At 48.1% G+C, this 25,323-nt stretch overlaps 1 protein-coding gene across 1 annotated transcript in view; it reads left to right on the forward strand.

Moving 5' to 3' along the window:
- The window catches only part of LOC135909569 (uncharacterized), a 161,551-nt gene that overhangs the window by 120,023 nt on the left and 16,205 nt on the right, over positions 1-25,323 (forward strand). Inside the window, exons 2-3 of the mRNA XM_065441544.2 lie at positions 8,736-9,756; positions 23,954-24,357. Coding sequence (XP_065297616.2) covers positions 8,831-9,756; positions 23,954-24,357 — 1,330 coding nt within the window. The 5' untranslated portion in view covers positions 8,736-8,830. The remainder of the gene's footprint in view (positions 1-8,735; positions 9,757-23,953; positions 24,358-25,323) is intronic.

A 25,323-nucleotide genomic window follows, 5' to 3' on the forward strand; every position in this document is an offset into this window, starting at 1 on the left:
AGTTTGGTAACAGCAACGAGGCGGTGTACGTAGACGCGGCGCGATATGGAGGAGGGAGAAGCGCACACACGATCGCGGTTGTAGACCGCACGGGTAAGTGCCTCGCGAGCTCCACGGTGACCACGGGACGCACGGAGGCGGCCGAAGAAGCCGCGATAGCCCGAGCACTCGTCGCGGTGCCGAACGTTACGATCCTGATCAGCGACTCGCAGGCGGCAATCCGCGGCTTCCCGCACGGTCGTGTCTCGCGGGAAACGGCCCGCATACTCCAAATTTCTGACGACGGCGTCTCGTCATCGCCCTCGCCACTCCAAAATTCTACGGTATTTCTCTTTTGGACCCCGGCACACACCGATGTTCCGCTCGCGGGCAATGAGGCGGCCCACGCCACGGCTCGAGGTCTCACACACGGAGGCGCCGCTGATTATGTGGCCGTCGCCTCCGTCCCTGAGAGCGGGGCATCGGATCTGCCGGATCGAGGCACTACAACAGAAATACAGCAGCAAGAAACACACTGGACGTGGGGTGATCGCCTAACCACGCTTAGAGGCCTCACCCAACACTACAGACTCGAAAGACGCACATTCCCGCCACCGCACGTTAAATTGAACAGGAACGAGGCCGTAACTTTACGCTTGCTCCAGACACACACCTACCCTAGCACCACTATCTTACACCAGTGCTATCCGCGTTGATATCCAACCGAAGCGTGTAAAACTTGCGGATAAAGAGCAACGCTCCGACACATGCTCTGGGAATGTGCCAGCAACAACGGTAATCAAACCAGCTGCTTTCGCGACGCGTCCATAATCGCGGCCGTTGCCAGAGTACGGGAAGGCTCGAGCTCGCTTCTTCCCGACGCCGCCCCGGATGCGGGAGCCGCCTGGGACCTTCTCCGTAGGTGGCGCCGCCGCTGGGAGGCGGCTATCGTTCAGAGCTGTCAGATCAGCTCTTGGCCGTCCGGGAAGCCGAAGATGCCGCCCGAGTCCAAGGACTTCGAGCCGCCACCTGAGGCCACCACAGCAAGAACTGCCGGACTATTCTTCAAAAAAGTTCTTTCTTCTTCTACCAATTGCCATCATTCAATTCAATGACCGAATGGAACAGGACACTGTTCGATTCGTTATACCAATGTTTCGAATATACGCACAACTCTACTTTTGAGCACCTTTTTAACTCCACTAGCCTGAGCTCTATTGGCAGTGATTCGCTTATCACCTGCCTCACAAAGAACGAACAACATGGGTTTCGAGTAAAAATGCCTAGCCCATAATGCATTATCTTTCCTTATTGTTTGATTACTTTTATTTGAATGTTAGGAATGTTTCGTCTGATCACTATGTGACATATAAAAAAAACGCTATTTCTCTAGAATACGATGCTAAGTATCGCTTAGAAAATTTTGTGGCATTCTTGTGAGGCACTCTTGAGGCATTATTGAATCAAGCAGGACACTAAGGTGCAAATGGGACCAAGGTGCACATGAAATATGTGAGAGCTCTTGCATCTACAGTAGCGCCGACAAATGCGTGGTCACGTCGTGATCAAGTCGCTACGGTCGAGGAAATACCGCTTTCTTCAGGTGTATCATTGGCGCCCATGCTTTTTTCCCCTGGTTCGAATCAGCTCTGGAGCTGAAAGTAGAAATCACCAATATCTTTACGCAAGAGCTCACAGCCATCAGCGCAGTTGTCTGAAGTGCGGAAGCGGCGTGTTCAGAAGTGCGTCTACGCCGTCTACGAAAAGCAGTTAATAGGCAGCTTGTGCATGCCTTGCCACTGAGTCTGGTTGGCAGTGCGCTTGCTTCTAGCCGTGCAGTTTCAGTACCCTTTTTCATCAACGATGCTGTCTATACGCCTGGCGATCGTACGTGGCCTGCAGGATCGAAACTGAAGGCACGCCTTAACACTTTGCGTGATTAATCGCTGACTAGAGGGCTCTCTTCGCAGCACACGCGGCAGTGCGACGAGGTGGAGGGTCATTACTACCAGTTGCTGAGAAGGAAATTATCGTGGCCCAGCAAAGTTTGAGAAAACACGGCTGTTGAGCTCTAGACAAATGTGCGTGGAGAAAATACGTGCACTTAGTGTTTGTTTCAGCAGAGTGAAAAAAAAACTACTGCTTTATCTGTGCTTCGTCGGTCGCGAAAAGAAGAGAGATAGTCTGTTAAGTGCAACGGTATCCTGTAAGCGTATATATATATATATATATATATATATATATATATATATATATATATATATATATATATATATATATATATACATATATATATATATATATATATATATATATATATATATATATATATATATATAACTAAATATGAGGGCGCGCAGTTAGGGCACAGTCTTGTATTCCGTGAAACGTCACCCGCTTAGTAGATAAGGCACAGTGTAAGGAGGTATGGACAGCAGGGCAGGAGAGACGTTGCCGTCGTTACCGATTTTTGAGAGCTTCTGAAGTGTTGAATTTCCCTACAAGCCCGGTCCGGCCACGCCTCAAAAGCGCAAATAATGCACACTCGCGATGGCTGTCTTCAGGGTCAGGACAGTACGTTCGACCTCCTTGCACAGGCAGCGTCTTTATCGCTCCGACGTAACTGAGTAGACATTTTGGTCTCCTGAAGTTCTTCCAGGGGTGTGTGGTATCGCGATAAAAAGACGGGGCAAAAGAAGACACACAGGGACAAACAGCGCTATGTATGTCCCTGTGTGGCTTCTTTTGCCCCGTCTTTTAATCGCACTACTGTACACCCCCTGAAGATGCATTACAAACAAGCCCAGATTGCAACCGTCCAGAAGTTCAATGTGATATACACGTGGTTTCTAGAAGCTTGCGCAACATAGAGTACTCAAATGAATATTCGCCGTCACAGCAAGGATTGGTCAACTATTTGGGTTTAGAAAAAGGCTCTCCAGGATGTAGAAGTTACAAACATGCGCCATTAGTAGATGTGTCATGCAATGGTCATCGTCTCCCTTACCTCCCTCCTCACAGCACCTCTTTCAAGGAACAGACGCCTGGAAGGTATATTGTTGTTGACATAGCTGCGCACGCCTAACTTGTCAGGGGCGTTATATTTCTTAATATATTTATTAAATGCGCACTGCCTCCAAATCAACATGTTTTGATTGTCATTCGTTCAACGTTTGGTTCTTTTGAATAGCAAGATGTGTAAACCCCTATGTTACGTGTCATCAAATAGAAAGAAAAAAGAAAGCTCTCGTTTTGCGCGCTCAGCGGCATATCTGGCAAGGAAACAAATGCTACATTCAAGAGCCAGAGGCGAGCTCCTTTAGATGAAGGGATAGCTTGAAGACGTCAAAAAGCTTCGCTCAATTTCGAACGTTGAGACACTATACATATGGAGAAGTTCTTTTTGGAGTGCTGGGCCTAATATTCAAGTTCGGCATTTCAGAAACGCAGCCTTCATATTAGAGTAAGGACAGCGGTAAATACAAGTCTTTAGCTTCTTCTTGTCCTCTAGCATTGCGCCTTTTGCTTATAATCGGCATCTTGAAGGGGCAGCGCAAGACGACGAAGTCAGAAAGCAGGAAACACACAGGACAGCGCTGAAGTCACGAGTAACTATCAGTGCCTGTGCATTTATAATGACGCCATCGATGGGAGAGCACGTGGGTATGGGCTGTAGTACATAAGTTTTTGTAAGCCTTCTACGAGTTGTGAGTTCAGCAGTGTCCTGTGTGTTTCCTTCCTTTTGTCTTCGTCGCCTTGCGCTGCCCCTTCAAAAAGTTTAACCAGTACCGACTCGCCGAAATGTCGATTCTTGTACGTTATAATCGGCAACTTGAGGTTCAGGTGCGCGGTAGAGTCTAATGTCGCCTGTAGTTTGTCTCGCGGCACAAGATGAAAAGCAAGGGCTAGAATTGCTGCGAAGGCTCTTCTTTTACCAGACGTATTGGCGTCTGTCCAGTGCGCCTCAGCGCAGGGTGGTCCGCCATGCGTAGCGACTTTCATGGAATTCCCGACATAAAAAATCCACACGTCTGCGTAGTTCGGCAAGCAGCGCGGTGGTTCCATTAGTCTGAGTGACCACGCCCGCGGCTTGGGGCGGCATTAGTCTTCCTGCTGTTGCTCTTCATGCAGAATGCATTTTCCTCCAAACCGATTATTTGTTGGAGGGCGTCCGTCAGCGCTCCGTTGGCGGGTCCCGCCAGACACGCTAAAAATAAATCCTCCCAAGCTAGAAACTGGACACGACAAGCCTCTTCTGGCCCGTTATACGCTTTGGCCTACGCGGTTGCGATATCGACGTGGTTTCACCTATAGCACTCTAAAACAGAATTACACCCCTTAGGTCGTATCTTGTCGCACAACAAACAAGGCCATCTGGCTTGACCGCATTTTTTTTTACGCTGCGAACCCGGTACTTCCCAGTAACGAACAGCATGCACATTATCAGCATGACATTGCAATCCAACAAGCAAGGGAGATGACGATTATTGTTGTGTGGTAGATATACACGCCAAAGGGTGTACACTTGTCTAAGAGTATCGCAGTATGTATGCGTCTTCTTTTACATCAGATGTTGACGACAAGGACCTTGCTTGTTGAAGCGCGTTTTGGCTTCTGGAATTTGTACTGACGTCTCTTGATCCAGTGCATGCAAAATGCAACGAATAGTAGTTCTTTTGGTGCTTCAGCACTATTCTAATAGATTTATATTTCTTTTTGCATATATTTTACAGATAACGTATAGATGCACCCATGGATAGAATGTCTATACCATATAAAGCCACCCAGTGCATAAATAACGCGGAATTCTAAAGATGAGGAGGACGTGAATGTGATTGTGCGGCGATCACAGGAGTCTGAAATTGGGCACAAGTGTTATGTACGTCCTTGGCACCTTTATTTTTTCGTGTTGCCTTTGTCGGATCTTCATACGTTATTTTCGAGTAACCCGCTAGTTGTGCCATTCACAATATCCCTCTGCTATCAAGTAGAGAGTTCTGAAAGAAAGGAAACACACATCTCAAGTTAACGCAATATTATCTTGTTATTTGTAGAGTTCGGACATTGTTATAAGCTTAAGTACAACTTAGGTAATTGAAAGTGATTGTCTTCCTCTACCTTTCGTTGAGGCGTCAACTAAGATGCAGCGAGCTGTGTGAGCTGGTTATTAGACATAAATTCTTCGACAACATGATTCGCCGCATAATTTCAATGTAAAAAACGGGCGTGCTCAGCGTTCGTCCTGAGTTTCACTCGCAGCCTGCACTTCTCGTAGCGGTGCTATAATACATGAAGAGCTACAAGCTGAGCCAGCTCCTTTATCTCCCTACAGGCGCGCTCTCCTGTTCACAGCGTCTTCTCTAGGCGACGCACGGAAGCGACTTCAGTACCGAACGTCCCCATTGCACAATGTCTCGTTCGAATAGGCCATCCACTTGCGTTTATTCGGACTCCGCGTTTCCTGGCTACACGTGGGTGAAGCCTCGGGCGCAGTGCGAAATGCGCTGGAAGTGGCCAGATGACATGATCGCGCACGCCACCAAAGTCAGGCGTCCAGGAAGTTTGGGCGTGTGACTGCATGACTCAAGATATGGTAGCAGACCAAATGGAACTGAAGAGGTGTACATTAGCGAGAACTTTCCGAGGTCGTCTTACTTTTGCGAGCTTTCACGAGAATTGACACTGACTGCGTCGAAGCGTAATGCCGGCTGTGCCAATGGCACTGCGCGAAGAGAGCGAGCTTGGCACATCGCCAGAAAAGCGGTCGGCTGTGTACGCGGAAGCGTCTGGCGCCGAGTGTCGCGAAATATCGTGAAAGCGAAACCGCCTCCGAAAGTGATGGCCAGATCATTCTGCCCCTGATGTCACCCGTAAATGGACCAGTCGTAAGCTATTACCGTGTTGACGTGACGTGTTTCACCCTGTTGGCGTCTCGGTGAGTGAAGGAAATACCTGCAAACTCCTGAGAGGAGCACGCGATTGTTTAATTATCGGAGGCGCTATAGTTGTCCTTTAAGTTTTCCGCTTAAAAAGTAGAACTTGCGAAGCACGTGAAATGGGACTGGAGCACGCGGTTCCGCGCAAAGTATAAAAAAAAAAAACCGAGCAAGTTGTAAGAAAAAGCAAGCGTTTTATTTCTACCGCCCGTCCTTCAATACCGAGTGCACTACATGCCATTCGGAACATGACATGGTAGTTGGAGGCTTCTGTGCAGACTGGACACGCAGCTATCGTTTCCGTCTCTGTTAATAAGTCCTAACCACCAGAAAAAGAATTCTTTTCCGTTCAAGAAGCCTTGTCTGGCTAAAGAAGAAACAATTCATAGAATTAGTTCCGCTAGATATTTTGGTAAAGACATAGAGCTGTATCGGAAGGCGCGTCTATATACATTTACTCCTCAGCGATGACCCCACCTAACTGTACTTGACGCCAGTCCTACCTCAGGCTGTATTTGCAAAGTTTCTGAGCTTCAATGTTTTAAAAGCGGGGAATATTACCACGCAGAATACTCTCGAATAAAAAAGGAGTCTTGGTTTCACGTTTGTGAACGTTCGCCTATGAACGCTTGTTCACACTTAGATTATCATTTGGCAACATAATAAAATGAATTGTGTGGTTTCATATGCCAAAACCTCGATATAATTATGACGAGCGCCGTCGCGACGGAGTTCGGATTGGTTTTGACGACCTGCGGCTCTTTCACTATCGCCCAGTGCATGGTACATTTGGGCGTTTTCTCTTCGCCTCCACCGAAATGCAGCCGCCTCAGCTGGGATTCGATCCGGCGCCCTCAGGATTTGCAGCACAAGGCCACAACCACTGCGCCATCACGTCGGCTATAGCAGAACATATTAAAGTTAGGTAAAATTTGTTATGAATATAGCGCTTTGTCGCCGTTCTAGTATTTACCCGCGATTCCCAGCTCGACAATAGTCGTTTTGATCGCTTACAAGCGCTTGTCGGGTAGTTTGAGAAGCTCGCGTTTTGTGACGCTTAAACAGGTATGCTGCGCCAAATAAACATGCAACAACAGCTTAACGGATTAGCACACAGTGTTTTATTGCACAGTACCCGTTTATGAACAACATGCAACATTTAGGAATGATGCCGCCTAAAAGATGCGTGTCCGTGTTCAAATGGGCACATTTACTTTGCAATCGCTATAAAATGACAGCAAAAACAAACGAAGAAACTGCAGGATGGGCTTCGCGAAAGTTTAGGTAACGGGAGGAAACAGGATGGTGCCCGGTGGAATAGCGTTTCATGTGTCTGCGGGTGCCTATAGCAGTAATTATGACTGTGGCGAAATCCCTTGGAACTGGTTGGCGTTTAAAAATGTCTTGGCTGTAAATGTTAAAAAGATATACCAAGAGACGAAGAAGCCGTTGCTCTATGACAATTAAAACATTAACCCACTATTTATAATTACACCAGGTAAAAAGCCCTGCTTTTTAAGTTAAACTGTCCAGGTCGTGCCATCAAAACAGAACATGTAGCCTGTCGAGTTGCGCCATCGCCAATCGGGAGAGAGCTGGCAGCGGATACTACAGTTGTCGCCGAATTTCTGGCCGAAAGCGCTAGTCGCGCAGAACAGGCGCGAAACATAGCGCAACAGTTAGGAGCTGAATTAAAGCACACGGAATTAAAAGAAGACGCACAAAGAACTAGTCCCCAAAACCAAAAGATTTCTTATAGATATGATGGCTGAAAAGCAAAAGAATGATAAAGCATTTTATATTTTTCTTACTTTCAACACCTCTGTATTCGGTCCTCTCAGCCCTTAGTATGAAAAGGCTAGAATTTCAGCCAGTTTAGGGAAGACGGATGTAGCGAAGCAGCTCTTTAAATTTGTAGTTTCGGTTACCACGCCTAGAAACGACGCACACCGCCAGCCACGCAAGACGGCGTGGTTCCTCTCCGCTTCCGTTCTTTTCGCGCGGGCGAGATTGAGCCGCGATCGTCCTCTACCCTAGCACGCTTTCACTCACGCATACAGCGTAGCGCTCACAGGGACCGTGTTACCGCCCTTGGACTCTGCACGAAACCTCACGTCGATGGCGACGCCAACAGCAGAAATGCGCCTGGAGCGTCTACGTATCTGCTATTGCAATAAAAACGCGTACATTCCGCAGCGTCCCCAAGGGAGGGGCGTGAGAAATATACAATTGGAAGACGCAGCCAATTATATGCAGCCGAGAGGGCTCCCATGTTAGCATACAGTATGTGAGAGATCGCAGCTGCCAGAAGGGGCGTTTGCCTTGTTCTTTGTTTGAAGTTGCTGCAACTTTTGTGAGTCTACGAAGATGGTTAATACTCCCCACTTTGTTATGTCATACCCACACTATAACCTCCACTAATGTCTGAGTTCTGCGAACTGCATTCTATTGCATTCTTTGTATAGGGGGCATCTTTCGTAATTCCTAGCAGGGCGAAATCTGCCATCTGTTAGTTACCTGGTTAGCTCAGATGGTATGCGGCTGCCCGGACCAGGACCAATATTTGATCAACAGCGAGGCTTTTCTTTTGAGGGACCCGTTTGGGTTTTCTCTGTAGCAATTGCTACGAACGGGTGGATGTTCGATTTTATCTTTATTAAGCATGTTAAAAGATATTAAATAGCCTTCGAAAAAAAGAAGCAGTAATCTATGCTCTCGCCTACACATATTTTGGTGTTTTCATAACTCGTGCAGTCTTAAATAAGCTTTTTGCTCTTATGCGGTACGTAACTAATTCTTATTTCTGGTTTTTCGCAACAGGTACTAATCGGCCGTCGAGCTTCCTTTGCCCGCTACCGTAGAAGAAACGTCACGGGTGTTCGCACCACAGCAGCCCATGTCAGTTCCTGTTCCGGATGATGACCAGATGGACACCACGACGGTGGCGAGTAGAACGGCACAGAGGTGCTGGTCTTGTCTTCCGGCTCATCAGGGCAGTGTCACTTCTGGTCGCCGTGCTCACCGTCATATTCTGGACGCAGGCTCTTTATCGATTTTCCGGTATTTCCGATCAAAATGTAGAAGAAGGTGACGCGGTTTTTCCACCGTCTGCGAAAACTCATTTCACAGTTGCCTTTGTAGGCGCACCTGTAATATCAAACACATCTCCCAAGAGCGAGTTATCTCGGAGACAAAAAAGCCCGTCATTATTACCAACAGCAAGACTGCACCTGCAGGACACGTTTAAGGAGCAACCACAGAGCGAAGGCGACTGGGTGTCCACCGACACCTACCCGAGGACAAAGTTAAAGGTATTCCTCTACTCGGCGTACTTGGACAACCGCCTCGCCGTCCCGGTGGTTCGGGTTATCGGCGCTTACGCCAGCGTCGGCGGCGCCCAAATCTCCTGCAGACTTGAGTACGCCAACGGTGACGCCAACGTGGTCGCCGCTGCACAGAAGACCATTAACGAGAACTGGAAGCTCAAGTATGGCGCGGCCTTCTTCTCGTGTCCCTACTCGGACGACGCGGACAATGCACCACCCATTCGCGTGCGATTGAAGGAGACCTATGAGCTGCAGTGGAGCCCTTGGATACCAGTATGGCCCCTGGAGACGAGACCTGGCGAAGCGACCGGCCGCTTCGCGGTCTGCGTCAAGCCCCTTCACTACGAGTACGACAGGGCATCGTGGCTGGCAGAGTTTGTAGAGTTCCACCGGATCGTCGGCGTGGACCGCTTCTTCTTCTACAACCACAGCATTGGCGCCAACGTAGAGCGTCTGCTACGGGTGTACATTGGAAAAAGCGTCGTCACGAGTCTTCCGTGGAACCTGGACATCAAGTGAGTCTAGGAACAGTCACAAAGCACGTGGGTCTAATTACGACATTTACAGAACTATTATAACTCAAGTGCTCCTCTTCCGAACTACCACCCCTGCAAACATTCGTCCGCATCACACACTGGCGCCTATTACGGTACTTAGCGATATTAATGGTACTTCTTTAAAGTAATTATGCCTTGAGATTGAACTCACCTTGTGGCATATACATAGATTAACGATTTCCTCTCCATCGTTTTCATTGGTTGCGGTAACAGTTGCCTGTGCTACAAAGCGATAATATTCACCAGCCTGAAAAAGCTGCTCTTTGATTAGGTCGTCGGTGCTTTGTGGTGAGCTTTTGGCGGCCAGGCCAGGATAGTGTCAGCCTTTCAGTATATCGCGCGCAGTTTTCAACCCAAACGAAAAAATTTAAATTACAAAACTATTCACTCAAGCTTTGCAAGATGGTGGAGGCAATCGTTTCTCCATCTGGAAATAGTGAGCTGGAGAAGAAAAATAAATACAATCATTTCGAGATTTGTAAGTATGGGTGCGCGTTCTGATAACATTTGATGCTATCTGTCCACACGCGATCGGTAACCTTTACATGATTGCGCAGTAGAACTGCTAAAATACCGTTGAAGCTGTTGCATTTGTGTATAAATATGAAGTCTATTCATAGGTATAGTATACAGCCGGGAACGTCTGTACTATATTTGCTAATAGATAGAGAGATAAGATAATGCAGAGAAAGGCAGGGAGGTTAACCAGAGGTAGTTCCGATTGGCTACCCTGCGCAAGGGGAAGGGTTAAAGTGGATAAAAAGAGAAACAGAGCGCAAGAGGAAGATAGAGAGAAAGAGAGACAAGCACGAACAAAGCGCGTACAGTAAAGAGCGGTAGGGGGCGGCATTCTTAGAGTCTGTCCTGAAGCCCCGTAGACCGCAGGAACCTTAATAACGCGAGTAAGGCCTTTAACGCGGATGTTTTTTCGGAGCATTGACCTAAAGCTTTTAGTTCTGATAGTGGACGATTATCCAACTGGTCCAGTACTCTGCACATCACTTGTCTCTGAGCACTATAACGCGGGCAGACACAGATAATATGTGCGAGCGTCTCGTCGATGTTGCATGAGTCACACGTGGAGCTGTTGGCCATTCCAATGAGGAAAGCATATGAGTTAGTAAAGGCAACGCCTAGCCACAGACGGTAGAGCATGGTCTGTTCACGTCGTGGTAACCCAGGCGGGAGGTGCATCCGTATGTCCGGAGACAACGAACGCAACCGACACATGGTGAAATCATTTGAGTCCCACAGGGGCAAAGTACAGTCACGGGACATCAATCGCAGCCTAGCCGCGGCGTCTGTTCGCGAAAGCGGAATGAAGACTCGTTGACCACTTTCATGCGCATATCGGGCGGCTTCGTCGGCGTGGTCATTCCCGCTGATGTTACAATGTCCTGGAAGCCACTGAAAGATTATGTTATGTCCGTTTTCATGGCTTTGATGATATATGTGCCGAATTTCTGAGGCCAGTTGTTCACTGGGTCCGTGGCGCATTGGGCTTCCTATACACTGAAGGGCTGCCTTGGAGTCACTAAAGACTGTCCATTGTTGCGGTGGGTTCTGCTTAATGAAAACAAGTGCAGCACGAAGCGCCGCCAGTTCTGCACCCGTCGACGTGGTCGCACATGAAGTTCTTACTTTGATTTCCTCAGATGTTGCAGGGATGACGACTGCAGCAGCAGAGATGTTCAGTTTTACTGAACCATCTGTGTACACATGTTGCCGGAATCTGTGCACGTTGTGAATGTGCTCCAAGGGTACTTGTTTCAAAGCTTGCAGTGGCGCTCCAGCTTTCTTTCTGATTCCTGGAATTGTCAGTTGCACTTGCGGCTGGTGCAGACACCACAATGGATCTGATAATCGTGTAGCGGGCGTAAATTCTGATGGTAAGTAGGACTGATGTCTTACAATAGTTTTGACAAAAGTAGAAAGTGGCCTCTTTGGTGGCAAGCAAGCAAGATGGTGGGAGGGAATCCGAGTCAGGTGTCGGATGTGTGCTCTCAGGACATCTGTATCCATGTAAACGGTCAAAGGAGCGTCTCTGGCTATGGCCACTGTCGCAATCGATGACGTAGTTTTGGGGAGACCGAGACAAGTCCTGAGTGCTTGGGCTTGCACGCTTTGGAGCTTGCGGATATTCGTAGTGCAAGTATTTCCTAGTACAGGTAAGCTGTACCGCAGGAAGCCCAAAAACAGTGCTTTATATAGTTGCAACATTGACGGTACTGTTGCGCCCCATGACTTACCGCCGAGAAACGCAAGAAGGTCTACAATGGCGGCCAAACGCTTTGTCATGTAGGAGATGTGAGGGCTCCAAGACAAGTCTCTATCAATGATGACGCCAAGAAATCGGTGCGTTCGTCTATATCGTATAATTTGGTCATTAATCCGCAATCCATACGGGGCCATCGCTTTCCGAGTAAAAGAAACGAGTGCACATTTCTCAGCGGAAAGCTCCAGGCCTTGTCTTCTTAGATATGTTGACACAGCTGTTGAGGCTTTCTGAAGTCGTGCGCGGACTTGTACACGTGTCATGCCTGAGGCCCATATGCAAATGTCGTCTGCATAAACGGAGAGCTGAACGGTTTGCGGTAACGAATCAGCAAGACCAACGAGCACCAGGTTGAAAAGGGTAGGGCTGAGTACTCCGCCTTGCTGTACACCACGACTGGTATAGCTAGGCCGCGTTGGTCCGTCTTCAGTCAAAATAAAGAAAGATCTGCCATTCAAATAGTTGCCTATCCAGCGAAAGGTGTGTCCACCAATCCCTACAGCTTCTAAGGCGGTCAGAATTTCATGATGGTCTACATTGTCGTACGCACCTTTAACATCAAGGAATAGGGCCGCAGTGATTCGTTTCAGATGTTTCTGGTGTTGCACGTATGTCACAAGAACGATAACGCTATCTATTGACGAGCGGCCGCGTCGAAAACAGCCATTACCTCTGGATAGACGTTGTAAAATTCCAAGTACCATTCTAACCGTGTGAGGATCATTCTCTCCATTACCTTGCCGACACAGCTGGCCAGTGCTATTGGACGGTAAGATGACAATTCCAACGGGGATTTGCCAGCCTTGAGTGGAACAGGCCGACTGGATTTCCACGTTGTAGGGACCAGGCCGTCACGCCATGATGCGTTGTACAGGCCAAGAAGGGCATCTCTGGCCTCTTGACCAAGGTTCGCAAGCGCAGAGTATGTGATGCCATCGTGTCCTGGTGACGAACATCGCCTGCACCCAGCAAGTGCGGCCTCTAGTTCTTCAATGGAGAAAGGAGCGTCCATACGAGGGTCTCTGGAGCAAGGGGCACAATGGGAATAGGTGCGCAAGGTGAATATGGGAGCGCCGGACCCGCGATTCTTGCGCAGTAATCTTCGGCTACCTCGACTTCTCGGCGTCCTTGATCGAGGGCTAGAGACTTAAATGGACGACGCTGTTGAGCTGTTCGAAGTCCACGAATTGTTCTCCAGACAACCGACAGAAGTTTACGCGGGTCGAGAGACTCACAAAACGATTTCCAGCGTTGATTTTGCAGTACAGCAAGGCGACGCTGAATTTTCTTTTGAATGCGTCTGGCCTCTCTAAGGTTGTAGAACGATTTGGTCCGTCTGTACCGTCGCTCCGCTCGCCGGCGGATTGCACGGAGGCTCTGTATTTCCGAATCAAAATCTGTGTATGTCTCTAATGGCCGAAATGAACGCATAGCATCCTGCATAGCCTTGACGATCTCAAATTCTAGTGTCGACGAAATGCCGTTGTGGCATGCGTCTTCCATACGGGATTTAAACACGGGCCAATCTATTGTTTGTTTAAAATTTGATGGAACGGATTTGGTGAGTCCTTTTATCTTCAGGTAGGTAGGAATGTGGTCTCTTCCGTGGGTTTCTATATCTGCGAACCAATGGACGCAGCGAGTGAGGCATCGCGAAACAAAAGCTAAGTCTAAGCAACTGCTGTACGTCCGGCCGCGCAGAAACGTGGGACTGCCATCATTTAGACAACAAAGTTCATGGTCGCAAGCAAAGGACACGAGGTTTCTTCCTTTGGAATTTGTCTTGTTGCTTCCCCAAAGTGAACGATGCGCGTTGAAGTCCCCAACAACAATCCATGGACCAGGTGTCGCATCTATAATGTCACTCAGTCTCTGCCTGTCGAAATGACTTGATGGAGAAAGGTAAGCGCCCACTAAAGTAAACGCAAGTTTTTGTTTTTTCACAAACACACATACTGATTACTGTCATGTGGCCGCACTGGATGGACAACGTAAGTCAGTTCACACCGTGTGTAGACGATCACTTTGCTAATGTCATTACAAGTCGATGACACATGAGATTCATAGCCTGAGATCCGGACGGGTTTCTGCAGCTTCGGTTCACAGACGACAACAATGGGGAATCGATTGGTGAAAACGTAATGGCGTTAATCAACGCGGGATTTCAGGCCACGGGCATTCCATTGCATAATAGATGCTTCCTTGACTTGTCTGAAGAACGGCTGACGGGGTAGAGCCATTGTGCTTGCTACTCGAGGCTCGCAAGAACCGGATCCAGGCCGTCCAGCACTTGTAGTGCACCTCGAGCCGATGGCGTCTGCATGTCATTTATCAACACGCGAATGACTTTCATTAGAGATCTTATTATGGCGACTACTTGTTTGTCTTGACCTCGCACGTGATCTGTGCCCTCATCGGTGCGTCGGTAGTCCACCGTCGACCTTCGTTGGGCTGGAGGACTTAATGTCGGAAGTGCAGGCCAGTCGTTTGCAGTAGAGGTATTCGCTGCGTCTCGAGACACCGTGTTGTTAGTGTGGGTGAGCGCCTTGGGAGCACTAGCATCAGGAAGTAGCGTCTGTCTTGCGACGGTGTCAGTATTCCTAGCAGACGAGGATCGTCTGCGGTGACGGCGGACACGACGCCGTCGTACTTTGGCGGCGGCCTCTCTGTGAGTTAAGTTGTTTCTCACCATTTGTTGCAGGACTTTCCGCTCTGTCTTGTGTCTCGGGCAGTCTTTCGACGATGCTTCATGAGGACCAGAGCAATTGGCACACTTGAAGTGAGTCGCACGGCAAGCATCAGCGCTGTGCTGCTCGGAACATCTTGCGCACACGGTCGAATTTTCGCATATGCCGCTGACATGCCCGATCTGCAAACAATTACGGCACTGGAGCGGTTTTGGAACAAACGGTCGCACTGGATGACGAAAAAATCCAACTTTCACGTGGGACGGCAAGATACCTCCCTTGAAAGTTATCCTCACACAGCGTGAAACTCCTAGGCGACGTATTTCAATAATAGATACATCTGCTGTGGCGGGTTTGACCAACATAGGCAGATCGTTGTCGTCGATTGACTCATCGACATCATAAATCACACCTGATATAGTATTGCTGTCCTGTGGTCTTATCGTGCGAACATTTATCTTGCCCAGCGTTTTCACTGTACTCAAGATATCCAATGCTGCTCTGTTCTTGACGTCAACTGCGAGAATGTTCTTGCGGGTGTTAACTCTCATATCCGTGATCTCATTTGGAACAAGAGCCTCTAGTGTTACCGATGTGGCTTGCCTGTTCAGCCGATTCAGGTTGTCGGTGGGCGTCTCGGGTAGGAAAAGGATGGTATGAGCCGTGTCATGGGCCTTTGCTGCCGCCATCGTCCTTGTTGAAGACGAGGAGGCAGTGACGATTCTCCTTTTTCCTTTTTGCCTCACAACGGTCAGGTAGTCGCCGTCATCCGACAGATCTTCTTCTGAAGCAGAGTAGTACAGCAAGGTGTCCTCGCTGCCTGTGTCGCTGCTCATCAGGTGATTGCGCTTCCTCGGAGCGCTCGACGCTGTGACGTCGGTCTCCTCCGGACGTCTAGCTGACTCCGCTTCCATCGCCGAAGGTCTCGGAAGCGGCGCTTCCCGAAAACACGCAAAAATACTCGCAAAATGAGAGCAGTAGAAAACGGGGTTCCACACAAGAGCCACCATTTGCAAATAAGCGTTGCATAGTGGTGATTTACTAAAGGTAAAGCAAAATATTTTGCCTGTAGGCTACCTAATGCGGTAGCGAAGGTAATGCAGCAGATTTTTTGAAAACATAGAGCATATTCTTGCCTCATTCAAGTCTTCTGGAGGGTCGTTAAAGCATATGGCGCGAGACTTGAAAAAAGCACGCAATTCGATAGGCATCTCTCTTGCATTCTGAAGAAATGTCTTCTTTGCGCCTTGCACACAAGTTAGTCAGATGGTTTTGATACTGATCTGCCCTTCTGCTCTCCATCGCCTGTCACTTCGCTCTTTCATGCACTCTCTCTCTGAAATATATTTACCTTTACTGTGTTCTAAGCCCATACCTGCATGATACGTTGAAGGGGTCTTAACAGCTTAATATAGGGGCATTTACACACAGGTAATCGCTTGTGAATGTGCTGCATCTACGTGACAAAGTAAACAAAGCAAGCTAAACGTATGAATGCTATAGAATGTCAACACTTACAGTGTTTCCTTAAAAATTTCAAAGTAGGAAACAGTGGGCAACAATGAGCGGCTCGTCTGATTTGAGTGTGATGTAGAATATTGTATAAAATGCCGACAGTCGAGTAGAGCTATCTCTTTAGTACCAAAGTATTATTAAAGAAACTCGAAAGGTAGCTTGCTGGTTCTACTTTCCACAAGAATACGCCATACTTCGTCATCATCATCAGCCTGGGTACGCCCACTGCAGAGCAAAGGCCCCTCCCATATTCCTCCAACTACCTCGGTCATGTACTAATTGTGGCCATCTTGTCCCTTCAGACTTCTTAATCTCATCCGCCCACCTAACTTTCTGCCGTCCTCTGCTACGCTTCCCTTCCCTTGGAATGCAGTCCGTACCTTTTAATGACAATCGGTTTTCTCCCCTCCTCATTACATGTCTTGGCCATGCCCATTTCTTTTTCTTGATTTCAACTAAGATGTCATCACCTCGTGTTTGCTCCCTCACCTAATCTGCCCTTTTCATATCCCTTAACGTTACACCTACCATTATTCTTTCCATAGCTGGTTGCGTTGTCCTCAATTTAAGTAGAACCCTTTTCATAATCCTCCATGTTTCTGCCCCACACGTGAGTACTGGTAAGACACAGTTGCTATGCACTTATCGTTTGAGGGATAATGGCAACCTGCTGTTCATGATCTGATAAATCCTGCCAAATGCATCCCAGCCCATTCTTATTCGTCTGATTTTCGGTCTCATGATCTAGATCCGCAGTCACTACATGTCCTAAGTAGATGTATCCCCTTACCCCTTCTAGTTCCTCGCTACCTATCGTAAACTGCTGTTCTCTTCCGAGACTGCTAAACATTACTTTTGTTTTCCGCAGATTAATTCTTAGACCCACCCTTCTGCTTTGCCTCTCCAGATCAGTGAGAATGCATTGCAGTGGCTCCCCTGAGTTACTAAGCAATGCAATATCATCAGCGAATCGCAAGTCACTAAGGTATTCTACATTACCTCTTATCCCCAATTCTTCCCAATGCAGCTCTCTGAATACCAACCGTAAACACGCTGTTAATAGCTTTGGAGAGATCGTATCTCCCTGCCTGACGCCTTTCTTTAATGGAATTTTGTTGCTTTTTTATGGAGGACTACGGTGGCTGTGGAGCCGCTGTAGATATCTTTCGGTATTTTTACATACGGCTCGTCTACACCCTGATTCCGTAATGCCTCCATGACTGCTGATGTTTCGACTGAATCAAACGCTTCTCGTTATCAAGGATATCTAATATAAGGGTTCCTTATATTCCGCGTATTTGCCTATCACCTTATTGATAGTGTGAATATGGTCTACTGTTGAGTAGCCTTTACGGAATCCTGCCTGGTCCTTTGGTGGACGGAAGTCTAACGTGTTCTTATTCTATTTGCAAATATCTTAGTAAATAATTTGTAGGCAACGGACACTAAGCTAATCGGTCTGTAATTCTTGAAGCCTTTGGCGTCTCCTTTCTAATGGATTAGGATTATGTTAGCGTTCTTCAAAGATTCCAGTCCGCTCGAAATCATGAGGCATTGCGTATACGCGTTGGCCAATTTTTCTAGAACAATGTGTCCACCATCCTTCAACAAATCTGCTGTTAGCTGATCCTCCCCAGCTGCCTTCCGCTTTGCATAGCTCCCAAGGCTTTGTTTACTTCTTCCGGCGTTACTTGTGGGAATTCGAACTCATCTTGACTATTCTCTCTTGCATTATCGTCGTTAGTGCCACTGATACCGTGTAAATATCTGTAGAATTCGTCAGCCACTTGAACTAGCTCATCCATATTAGTTATGATATTGCCGACTTTGTCTCTTAACGCATGCATCTGAGTCTTGCCTATTCCTAGTTTCTTCTTCACAGCGTTTAGGCTTCCTCCGTTCCTGAGAGCATGTTCAATTCTATCCATACTATAGTTGCTTATGCCAGCTGTCTTACGCTTGTTGATTAACTTCGAAACTTCTGCCAGTTCTATTCTAGCTGTAGGGTTAGAGGCTTTCATACATTGGCGTTTCTTGATCAGATCCTTCATCTCCTACAATAGCTCACTGTCATCCTGTCTAACGGAGTTACCACCGACTTCAATGGCACATCCCTTAATGATGCCCATAAGATTGTCGTTCATATCTTCAACGCTAAGGTCCTCTTTCTGGGTTAAGGCAGAATACTTGTTCTGTAGCTTGATCCGGAATTCCTCTATTTTCCGTCTTACCTCTAACGCATTGATCGGCTTCTTATGTACCAGTTTCTTACGTTCCCCCATCAAGTCTAGGCTAATTCGAGTTCTTACCATCCTATGGTCACTGCAGCACACCTTTGCCGATCACGTCCACATATTGTATGATGTCAGGGTTAGCTCTGATTATAAGGTCGATTTTATTTCTAGTCTCACCATTCGGGCTCCTCCACGTCCACTTTCGGCCATCGCGCTTGCGGGAGAAGGTATTCAATATCCGCATATTATTCTGTTCTGCAAACTCTACTAATACCTCTCCTGTGCCAATCCTAGGGCCTATGCAATACTCCCCCACTGACTTGTCTCCAGCCTGCTTCTTGCCTACCCTGGTATTGAAGTCGCCCATCAGTATAGTGTACTTTGTTTTGATCTTACCCATCGCCAATTCCACGTCTTCATAGAAGCTTTCGACTTCCTGGTCATCATGACTGGGTGTAGGGGCGTGGACCTGTACGACCTTCAATTTGTACCTCTTATTAAGTTTCACAACAAGACCTCCCTTCCTCTCGTTAATGCTATAGAATTCCTGTACGTTACCAGATATATCCTTATTAATCAGGATTCCGACTCCTAGTTCTCGCCTCTCTGCTATGCTGCGGTAGCACGGGACGAGCGTGTTTTTCAGCCCTGTATATGCTTCTTTCTTCGTCCTAACTTCACTGAGCGCTATCATATCCCATTTTACTGCCATCTAATTCCTCCAATAGCACTGCTAGACTTGCCTCACTAGATAACGTTCTAACGTTAAACGTGTCCAGGTCCAGATTCCAAAAGCGGCCTGTCTGGATCCAGAGATTCTTAGCACCCTCTACTGCGTCACAGGTGTGGCCGCCGCCATGGTCAGTTGCTTCGCAACTGCTGGTGACTGGGGGCCTGGGTTTGGTTGTTGTATTCAAATGGAAGGTTGTCGCCAAGTACTGCACCAGGTTGGCCAATCCTGCTCTGGTGAGGGAGGGCGTTACCAGTTCTGGTCACCAGGATCAAGCCACACTCCAGGACAGTTTATGCAATATTTTCAACTCGCGGATTTTTTTAATATGGTGGAAAATTGGGTGGCAACGGGATTCGAACCATGGTCCTCTTTCACGCGAGCCGGATGTTGTAATTCTACGCCATATTTCAGTTCTTCAAAAAGAAGCAAAGTGATGACTGCATTGACTGCATGCGGAAACGCCAAAGAAAAGTAGCATGTTTCCGGTCGCCGCAGAATTTGCAGCAAACAAATACCACACAATTTATTCTCGCTACCTCTTCGCAACTGGGACTGGCCTAAACCACCGGCGTACGAGTTGATCCCTTTCACTCTGTCTCGCGCTGCAGCGCACGAATAAAATCACGATAAATTCGTAAGTTTCCCCCTTCCCGTCACCTCCTAAGCGCATCCTAGCCTTGACTCTTTTTCATCGCTTTTTTGCATGCAGCAGAAAGACCCAATTATAGAATTCGTGATTGCAGCTTTCACGGTGACACTGAATGACATCGTCCTTCACATTCGGTTCCTTCCGTATAGTGTCCGCCTATCACTTCTGGTTGGTAGGGATGGATCGTTCAAGAGGGAGAGCAGGACTCGGTCTATCAGGCGCTAGTTCGTTCATTGCGCCGTGTTTCTTACTTGACTATGTAGCGTCTAACCACAACTGCGGCCTAGGTTCTTCGTCAGTATTTTTTTTCTCATTTGCATGGTCATCTCGCTGCAATATCGCTTCAATCCGGTAGGCGAAGCTGCACGCAACCTATCTGCTGACATCTATTATACGTTGATATCCCTAAATATATTGCTACGGAACAATATTTACTATGACGCAGATGCGAGCAATGAGAAGACGCCGACGGCGATTGGAGGCTAGTGCGGGCTGTTGCCTCTTGGCCAAGCGCGGCGTATTCCCTTATAAATATACTTGTATATAGCTTTTCGTCTGCGTCTTCCTACGTAACATATCTGGTGGAGGTAAACGTTCCCTGTACCTCATCATGGAGCTTCGCAGTGGACGGTACGTCGAGCCTTCCTTCATGGCTCCCGGCGATCACAACTGGACTCAGCCGCCTCCGGCACCTGCTGTCATTTCGACGATCTACATCACTCTCCTAGCTCCCCGTGATCCTGGCGTATTCTCAGGCAAAGATTGGGAAGACGTCGACGACTGGATGAGCCTGTACGAACACGTTAGCCTCCATAACCAGTGGGACCCTACTATCATGCTCGCCAACGTAGTCTTTTACCTCGGTTGCACACCTTATGTTTGGTTTCGCACGCACGAAGATGAGCTCACCAGTTGGGTTTCGCTTAAGCAAAAGCTCCGAGACTTGTTCGGCAACCCATACGGTCACCAACTTGCCACGCAGAAGGCGTTATCCGGCCGCGTGCAGACGTCAATGGAGCCCTACGTCCCATACATTCAGGACGTCTTGGCTCTGTGCCGCGAAGTTGACGCACACATGACTGAGTCCGACAAGGTCACCCACATCCTCAAAGGCATTGCCGATGACGCCTTCAACTTGCTCGTTTTTAACAACGTGGCCACGGTGGATGCCGTTATAAAAGCGTGCTGCCGCCTGGAACTCGCTAAATGCCCACGTATCGACCAGCAGTTTGCCCGTCTGCCCAACACCCCAGCGACATCTTCATGTGCCAACGCTCCTCGTCTCACCAACACTGGCGATGTTACCCGATCGTCCGGCGTGAGATCGAGGCCGCCCATCCGGCTGCATTCGACTACAGCCCCTCCAACGCACGTGCAGTCACGGTTTCCCTGATCCAGGCACTTGTCCGCCAGGAATTCGCAAACATGGGTGTTCACACCATCTGCTCGGCCCATCGCCCTGATAACCACCCGACTTCTTCGATTCCGCCTTGTCCCGTATTTTGTACTCACCAGCTTTTCGCAACCCGTCTGAATGGCACACTGCTGATGACAAGCCTATTTGTTTTCACTGCCGTCAAATCAGGCACATTTTTCGGTACTGTCGCAGTCACTGGAGTTCCCCGACCCGGTCTACTTATACTGACTACTACTCTCGCCCCTCAGGTGGCCCTTCTCGTCCCTATGTCGCGCGCTCCGATAATGCCGCCACTGATTCTGCGTGGCCGAACCGCCCCTATTCTCGTTCGCCTTCGCCCCAACGACGGCAATCTCGCTCTCCCCAGCCCCGTCTCTCCTTTTTGCCGACTCCCTTCGGACGCCGCTCCCAGCCGCAAAACTAGACGATGCAGCGCCTCGAGGTGATGCTGCATTGCTCCCTACGCCGCCAAATCCTCTACTGACGTTGCCTACTCATTTGAACCTTCTTGACGTACAAGTCAACGGTGTTTCTGTATCTGCTCTTATAGATACTGGGGCGCATTTGTCGGTAATGAGCACTGACATTCGCAACCGTCTGAAGAAAATAATCACGCCCGCCACGACGCCTGTTTTCCGTGTCGCCGATGGCGGAACAGCCACTGTAATTGGTATGTGTGCCGCCCGCGTCTCCTTCGCCGATCGTTCCACTATCGTGCTATCTACAGTCATCGCCCACTGACCGTGGTCGTAACTTCCTTTCGAAAGTTATCACCGACACTGTGCGTTCCTGCTCCACTGAACACAAGCTGTCTACCTCATACCATCCTCAAACCAATGGCCTGACAGAGCGGGTAAACCATAGTCTTACCAATGTGCTGTCCTGGTACGTTTCCAAGGACCACCACGACTGGGATATTGCCCTTATTTACTTCACATTTGCGTACAATTGTTCCCGGTACGACGCCGCCGGTTTTTCTCCTATATACCTACTGTACGCTCGCGAACCGACCTTGCCCCTTGGCACGGCACTTCCTCCTGCGACGATCTGAACAAGCGAGTATGCGCGCGACGCCATCGCCCTCACCGACCATGCACGTCAGCTTGCCCGTGCTTGACTGACGGCCTCGCAACCCACTCAGCATCGTCGGTGCAGTGCTCCTGTGGTCGCCCTCCCTTCACGTCGGACTTTCAGAAAAGCTAATTTCAGAAAAGCCTGTGACGTACGAAATTCCTCGTGTGTGTTCTGCTCTGGCATCTAGTGATGTCGTGTACGTCAGTAGGCTCAAGGCCCACTACACTGCTTCCGAGTCCAGCCTTTGGTCGCTCCGGGACGGTGCTTTTGCCGCCGGGGGTGTTGCTACGGAACAGTATGGCGAAGAGGCGAGCAGTGAGAAGACGACGACGACGATTGGAGGCTAGCGCGAGCTGTTGCCCCTTCACCAAGTGCGGCGTATTCCCTTGTAAATGTACTTGTATATAGCTTTTCACCTGCGTCTTCCTACGTAACAATATCTTACCATTTAACCTGTGGCTCCATGCCTGAGGCAGCCCACAGAGACGTGTTACTCGAAAAACATAGAGGTTTTCTGCCACTGTTCATTCCACTAATGAATAACACTCGGCATTGCCGTAACTGCAGGATACTTTGGTGTGATGAATGACGTGCTGCAGTGCTCATGATTACTTTCTTCTGAAAATGCCTGTATAAGGATTGCTCATTGTATCTACCATTCGCAAGGAGGAAAAATAAGGTCGCGCGAAATTGTCAAACTATTGTTGCAGATTACAAGGAGGTAACGTTTTCCTCCAGTAATCATATGTACGTTGATGGCGACAGAAATAATTAAACTGGCCTTTACGTGATCATGTTCTTTATGAAAGATACATCAAACGCGCTGAAATATTGAAATATTTTGAATTCGACAATTAAACTTTTACGAGCATCTCATTCTAGGAGACAAAATTGTTTACACTGGAAAGAAATTACTTGCTAAGGTATTTTGGTGCACTGTTTTTGACAACACCTGAAGTGTACAATGTAGTGAACTTATTACTCAATTTTACATCACATGTTTCTGATACTACGATGTGGTGTTGAATCTCCCACTGCACTATTTATGTGAATACCAAAGAAAAATTAGTGAAAAATATTACAGGCTGCTGGCCGCCATAACCTAGCTGCTGTAATCCTTTTTCATAATTTTTATGCCATATCAAGTCAACTTGCGCTAGGTGCATGCCGGTCTCAGGTCCAGATACCCTGTGAATGGGGATGCTGGAAATCTTGAGCCGTTAAAAAACACGCAATTGAGTTCGTGGAAACGTGGTGATTTTGTCATCTACTTTCTGGCATTTTCCTTCACGTACATTTACTATATAGCCGAAATGGAATATGTCTTCTCACAATTATTCAACGTAGCGTCTCTTTAGCAACGCCGGAGTGGTGGAGACACCTGTAAGTTAACAGTTAACATAGAGCTAGTTATCGAAGGGATAAATAAAATTTACAATTATTCCATATTCATCCGCTCCATGTCCTGCAGGTAGAGCGGTTAGAGATTGTTTGAGTGGAATAAAGAGTGGAGGCACACTCGGCCGCATGCGGCACCCCGCCATCCTAAATGTTGTGTGTCTCCTCTGCAGGTCCCAAAAAGAAATCCGCACCGAAGGTCTGTTCGCAGCTCTCAACGACTGCGTGTACCGCAGCATAAACCACTTCGACTACGTCCTGGTGCTCGACCTGGACGAGTTCGCCGTGCCTAGGAAGGACGACAGCCTGCCCGCCATGGTGACGAGGCTGAAGCGCCTCGCGCCCCGGACGATGAGTTACGTGCTGCTGAACAGTTTCTTTTACCTGTACTGGGAAAACGACACGGCCGCCTACGGGGCCCTGCCGGAGACGTCCCCCCTGGAGATCCCATACCTGCTCACGCAGTTCAAGACTCGGCGGTCGAGGAAAGTGTTCCGAGTGGGCTCGCGCTCCAAGTACATCGTGCGGCCGGTGGCGGCTGTCGAAGTTGGGAACCACGTCGTCTGGAGATACCTTGGTGCGCAAATTGATTCCGCTTCCTTTCCGCATTTACCGTGATAATGTGGTAGCGGCGCTTCTGGTATCTCCTCTTTCGTTCTCGTATTTTTCTGGCTGTGCGAAACACTAGATGTGTACTTTCCAACAAGCCCAAATATTCTGTAATGGTTTAACTTGGTAACTAAAGCACAAGGTAAGATACGCCGCTGATGTGAGCTGACAGGAAAGCACTGTGTACGTGTTCGTGCCTATGTTGCTTTGCTGCTGCGAAGACAAAGTGGCAAATTACCTGCGTAAGCGCTCGCTTACATGGCGGTCTAACCACAGCCACAAAATCCACGAGACATCCAACCGAGTGCGTACGTGCTGTCACGAGAAAACACTAGCACCTAGTGCTGTTTTTATTGAGGCCGCTATGAGCATTCGCGATATATCAAACGCATGTCTCTCATCAAAACTGAGAGCTGGGCGAGTTGGTGTGGTTCTAGCTCGTCTACGTCTTCTTCACGCTTTTTACGGCATCTATTTATTCATTTTATTTATTTATTAGTTAGCCGCGTCGCCGCGTAGGGCATTACAGCAGGGAGGTTACATACTTAACTAGGTATATGAACAATTATTTCAATGTGTGGAAAAAGGCATCATTTGAGGTGATATATACAATGCTAAATGCCAAACTGTTCCAATTTCTGACAGCTCTAACAAGAAAGGAATAACGCAAGGCGTCACCCCTGCTATAAAATTGTCTGACCTTCAAACAGCGGTCTAGTCCCTTTCAGATATAGTGTGGCGCCCGTATGTAATGTTCGCGGTTTATGCTTGTTTTAGAATAATAAAAATTGCTGCAAATTATTAATCTGACCTGCCTTGTACGGTCCTTCAGCTCCTGCCATTTAAGTTTATGTTTGCTTTCTGTCATACTAAGCTGACAGCTGTAGTTAGCAAGAGCAAATCTAACTGCCCTACTCCTGTGTTTTTCTAGTTT

Source organism: Dermacentor albipictus, chromosome 7 (assembly GCF_038994185.2).
Source record: "Dermacentor albipictus isolate Rhodes 1998 colony chromosome 7, USDA_Dalb.pri_finalv2, whole genome shotgun sequence".
NCBI lineage: Eukaryota > Metazoa > Arthropoda > Arachnida > Ixodida > Ixodidae > Dermacentor > Dermacentor albipictus.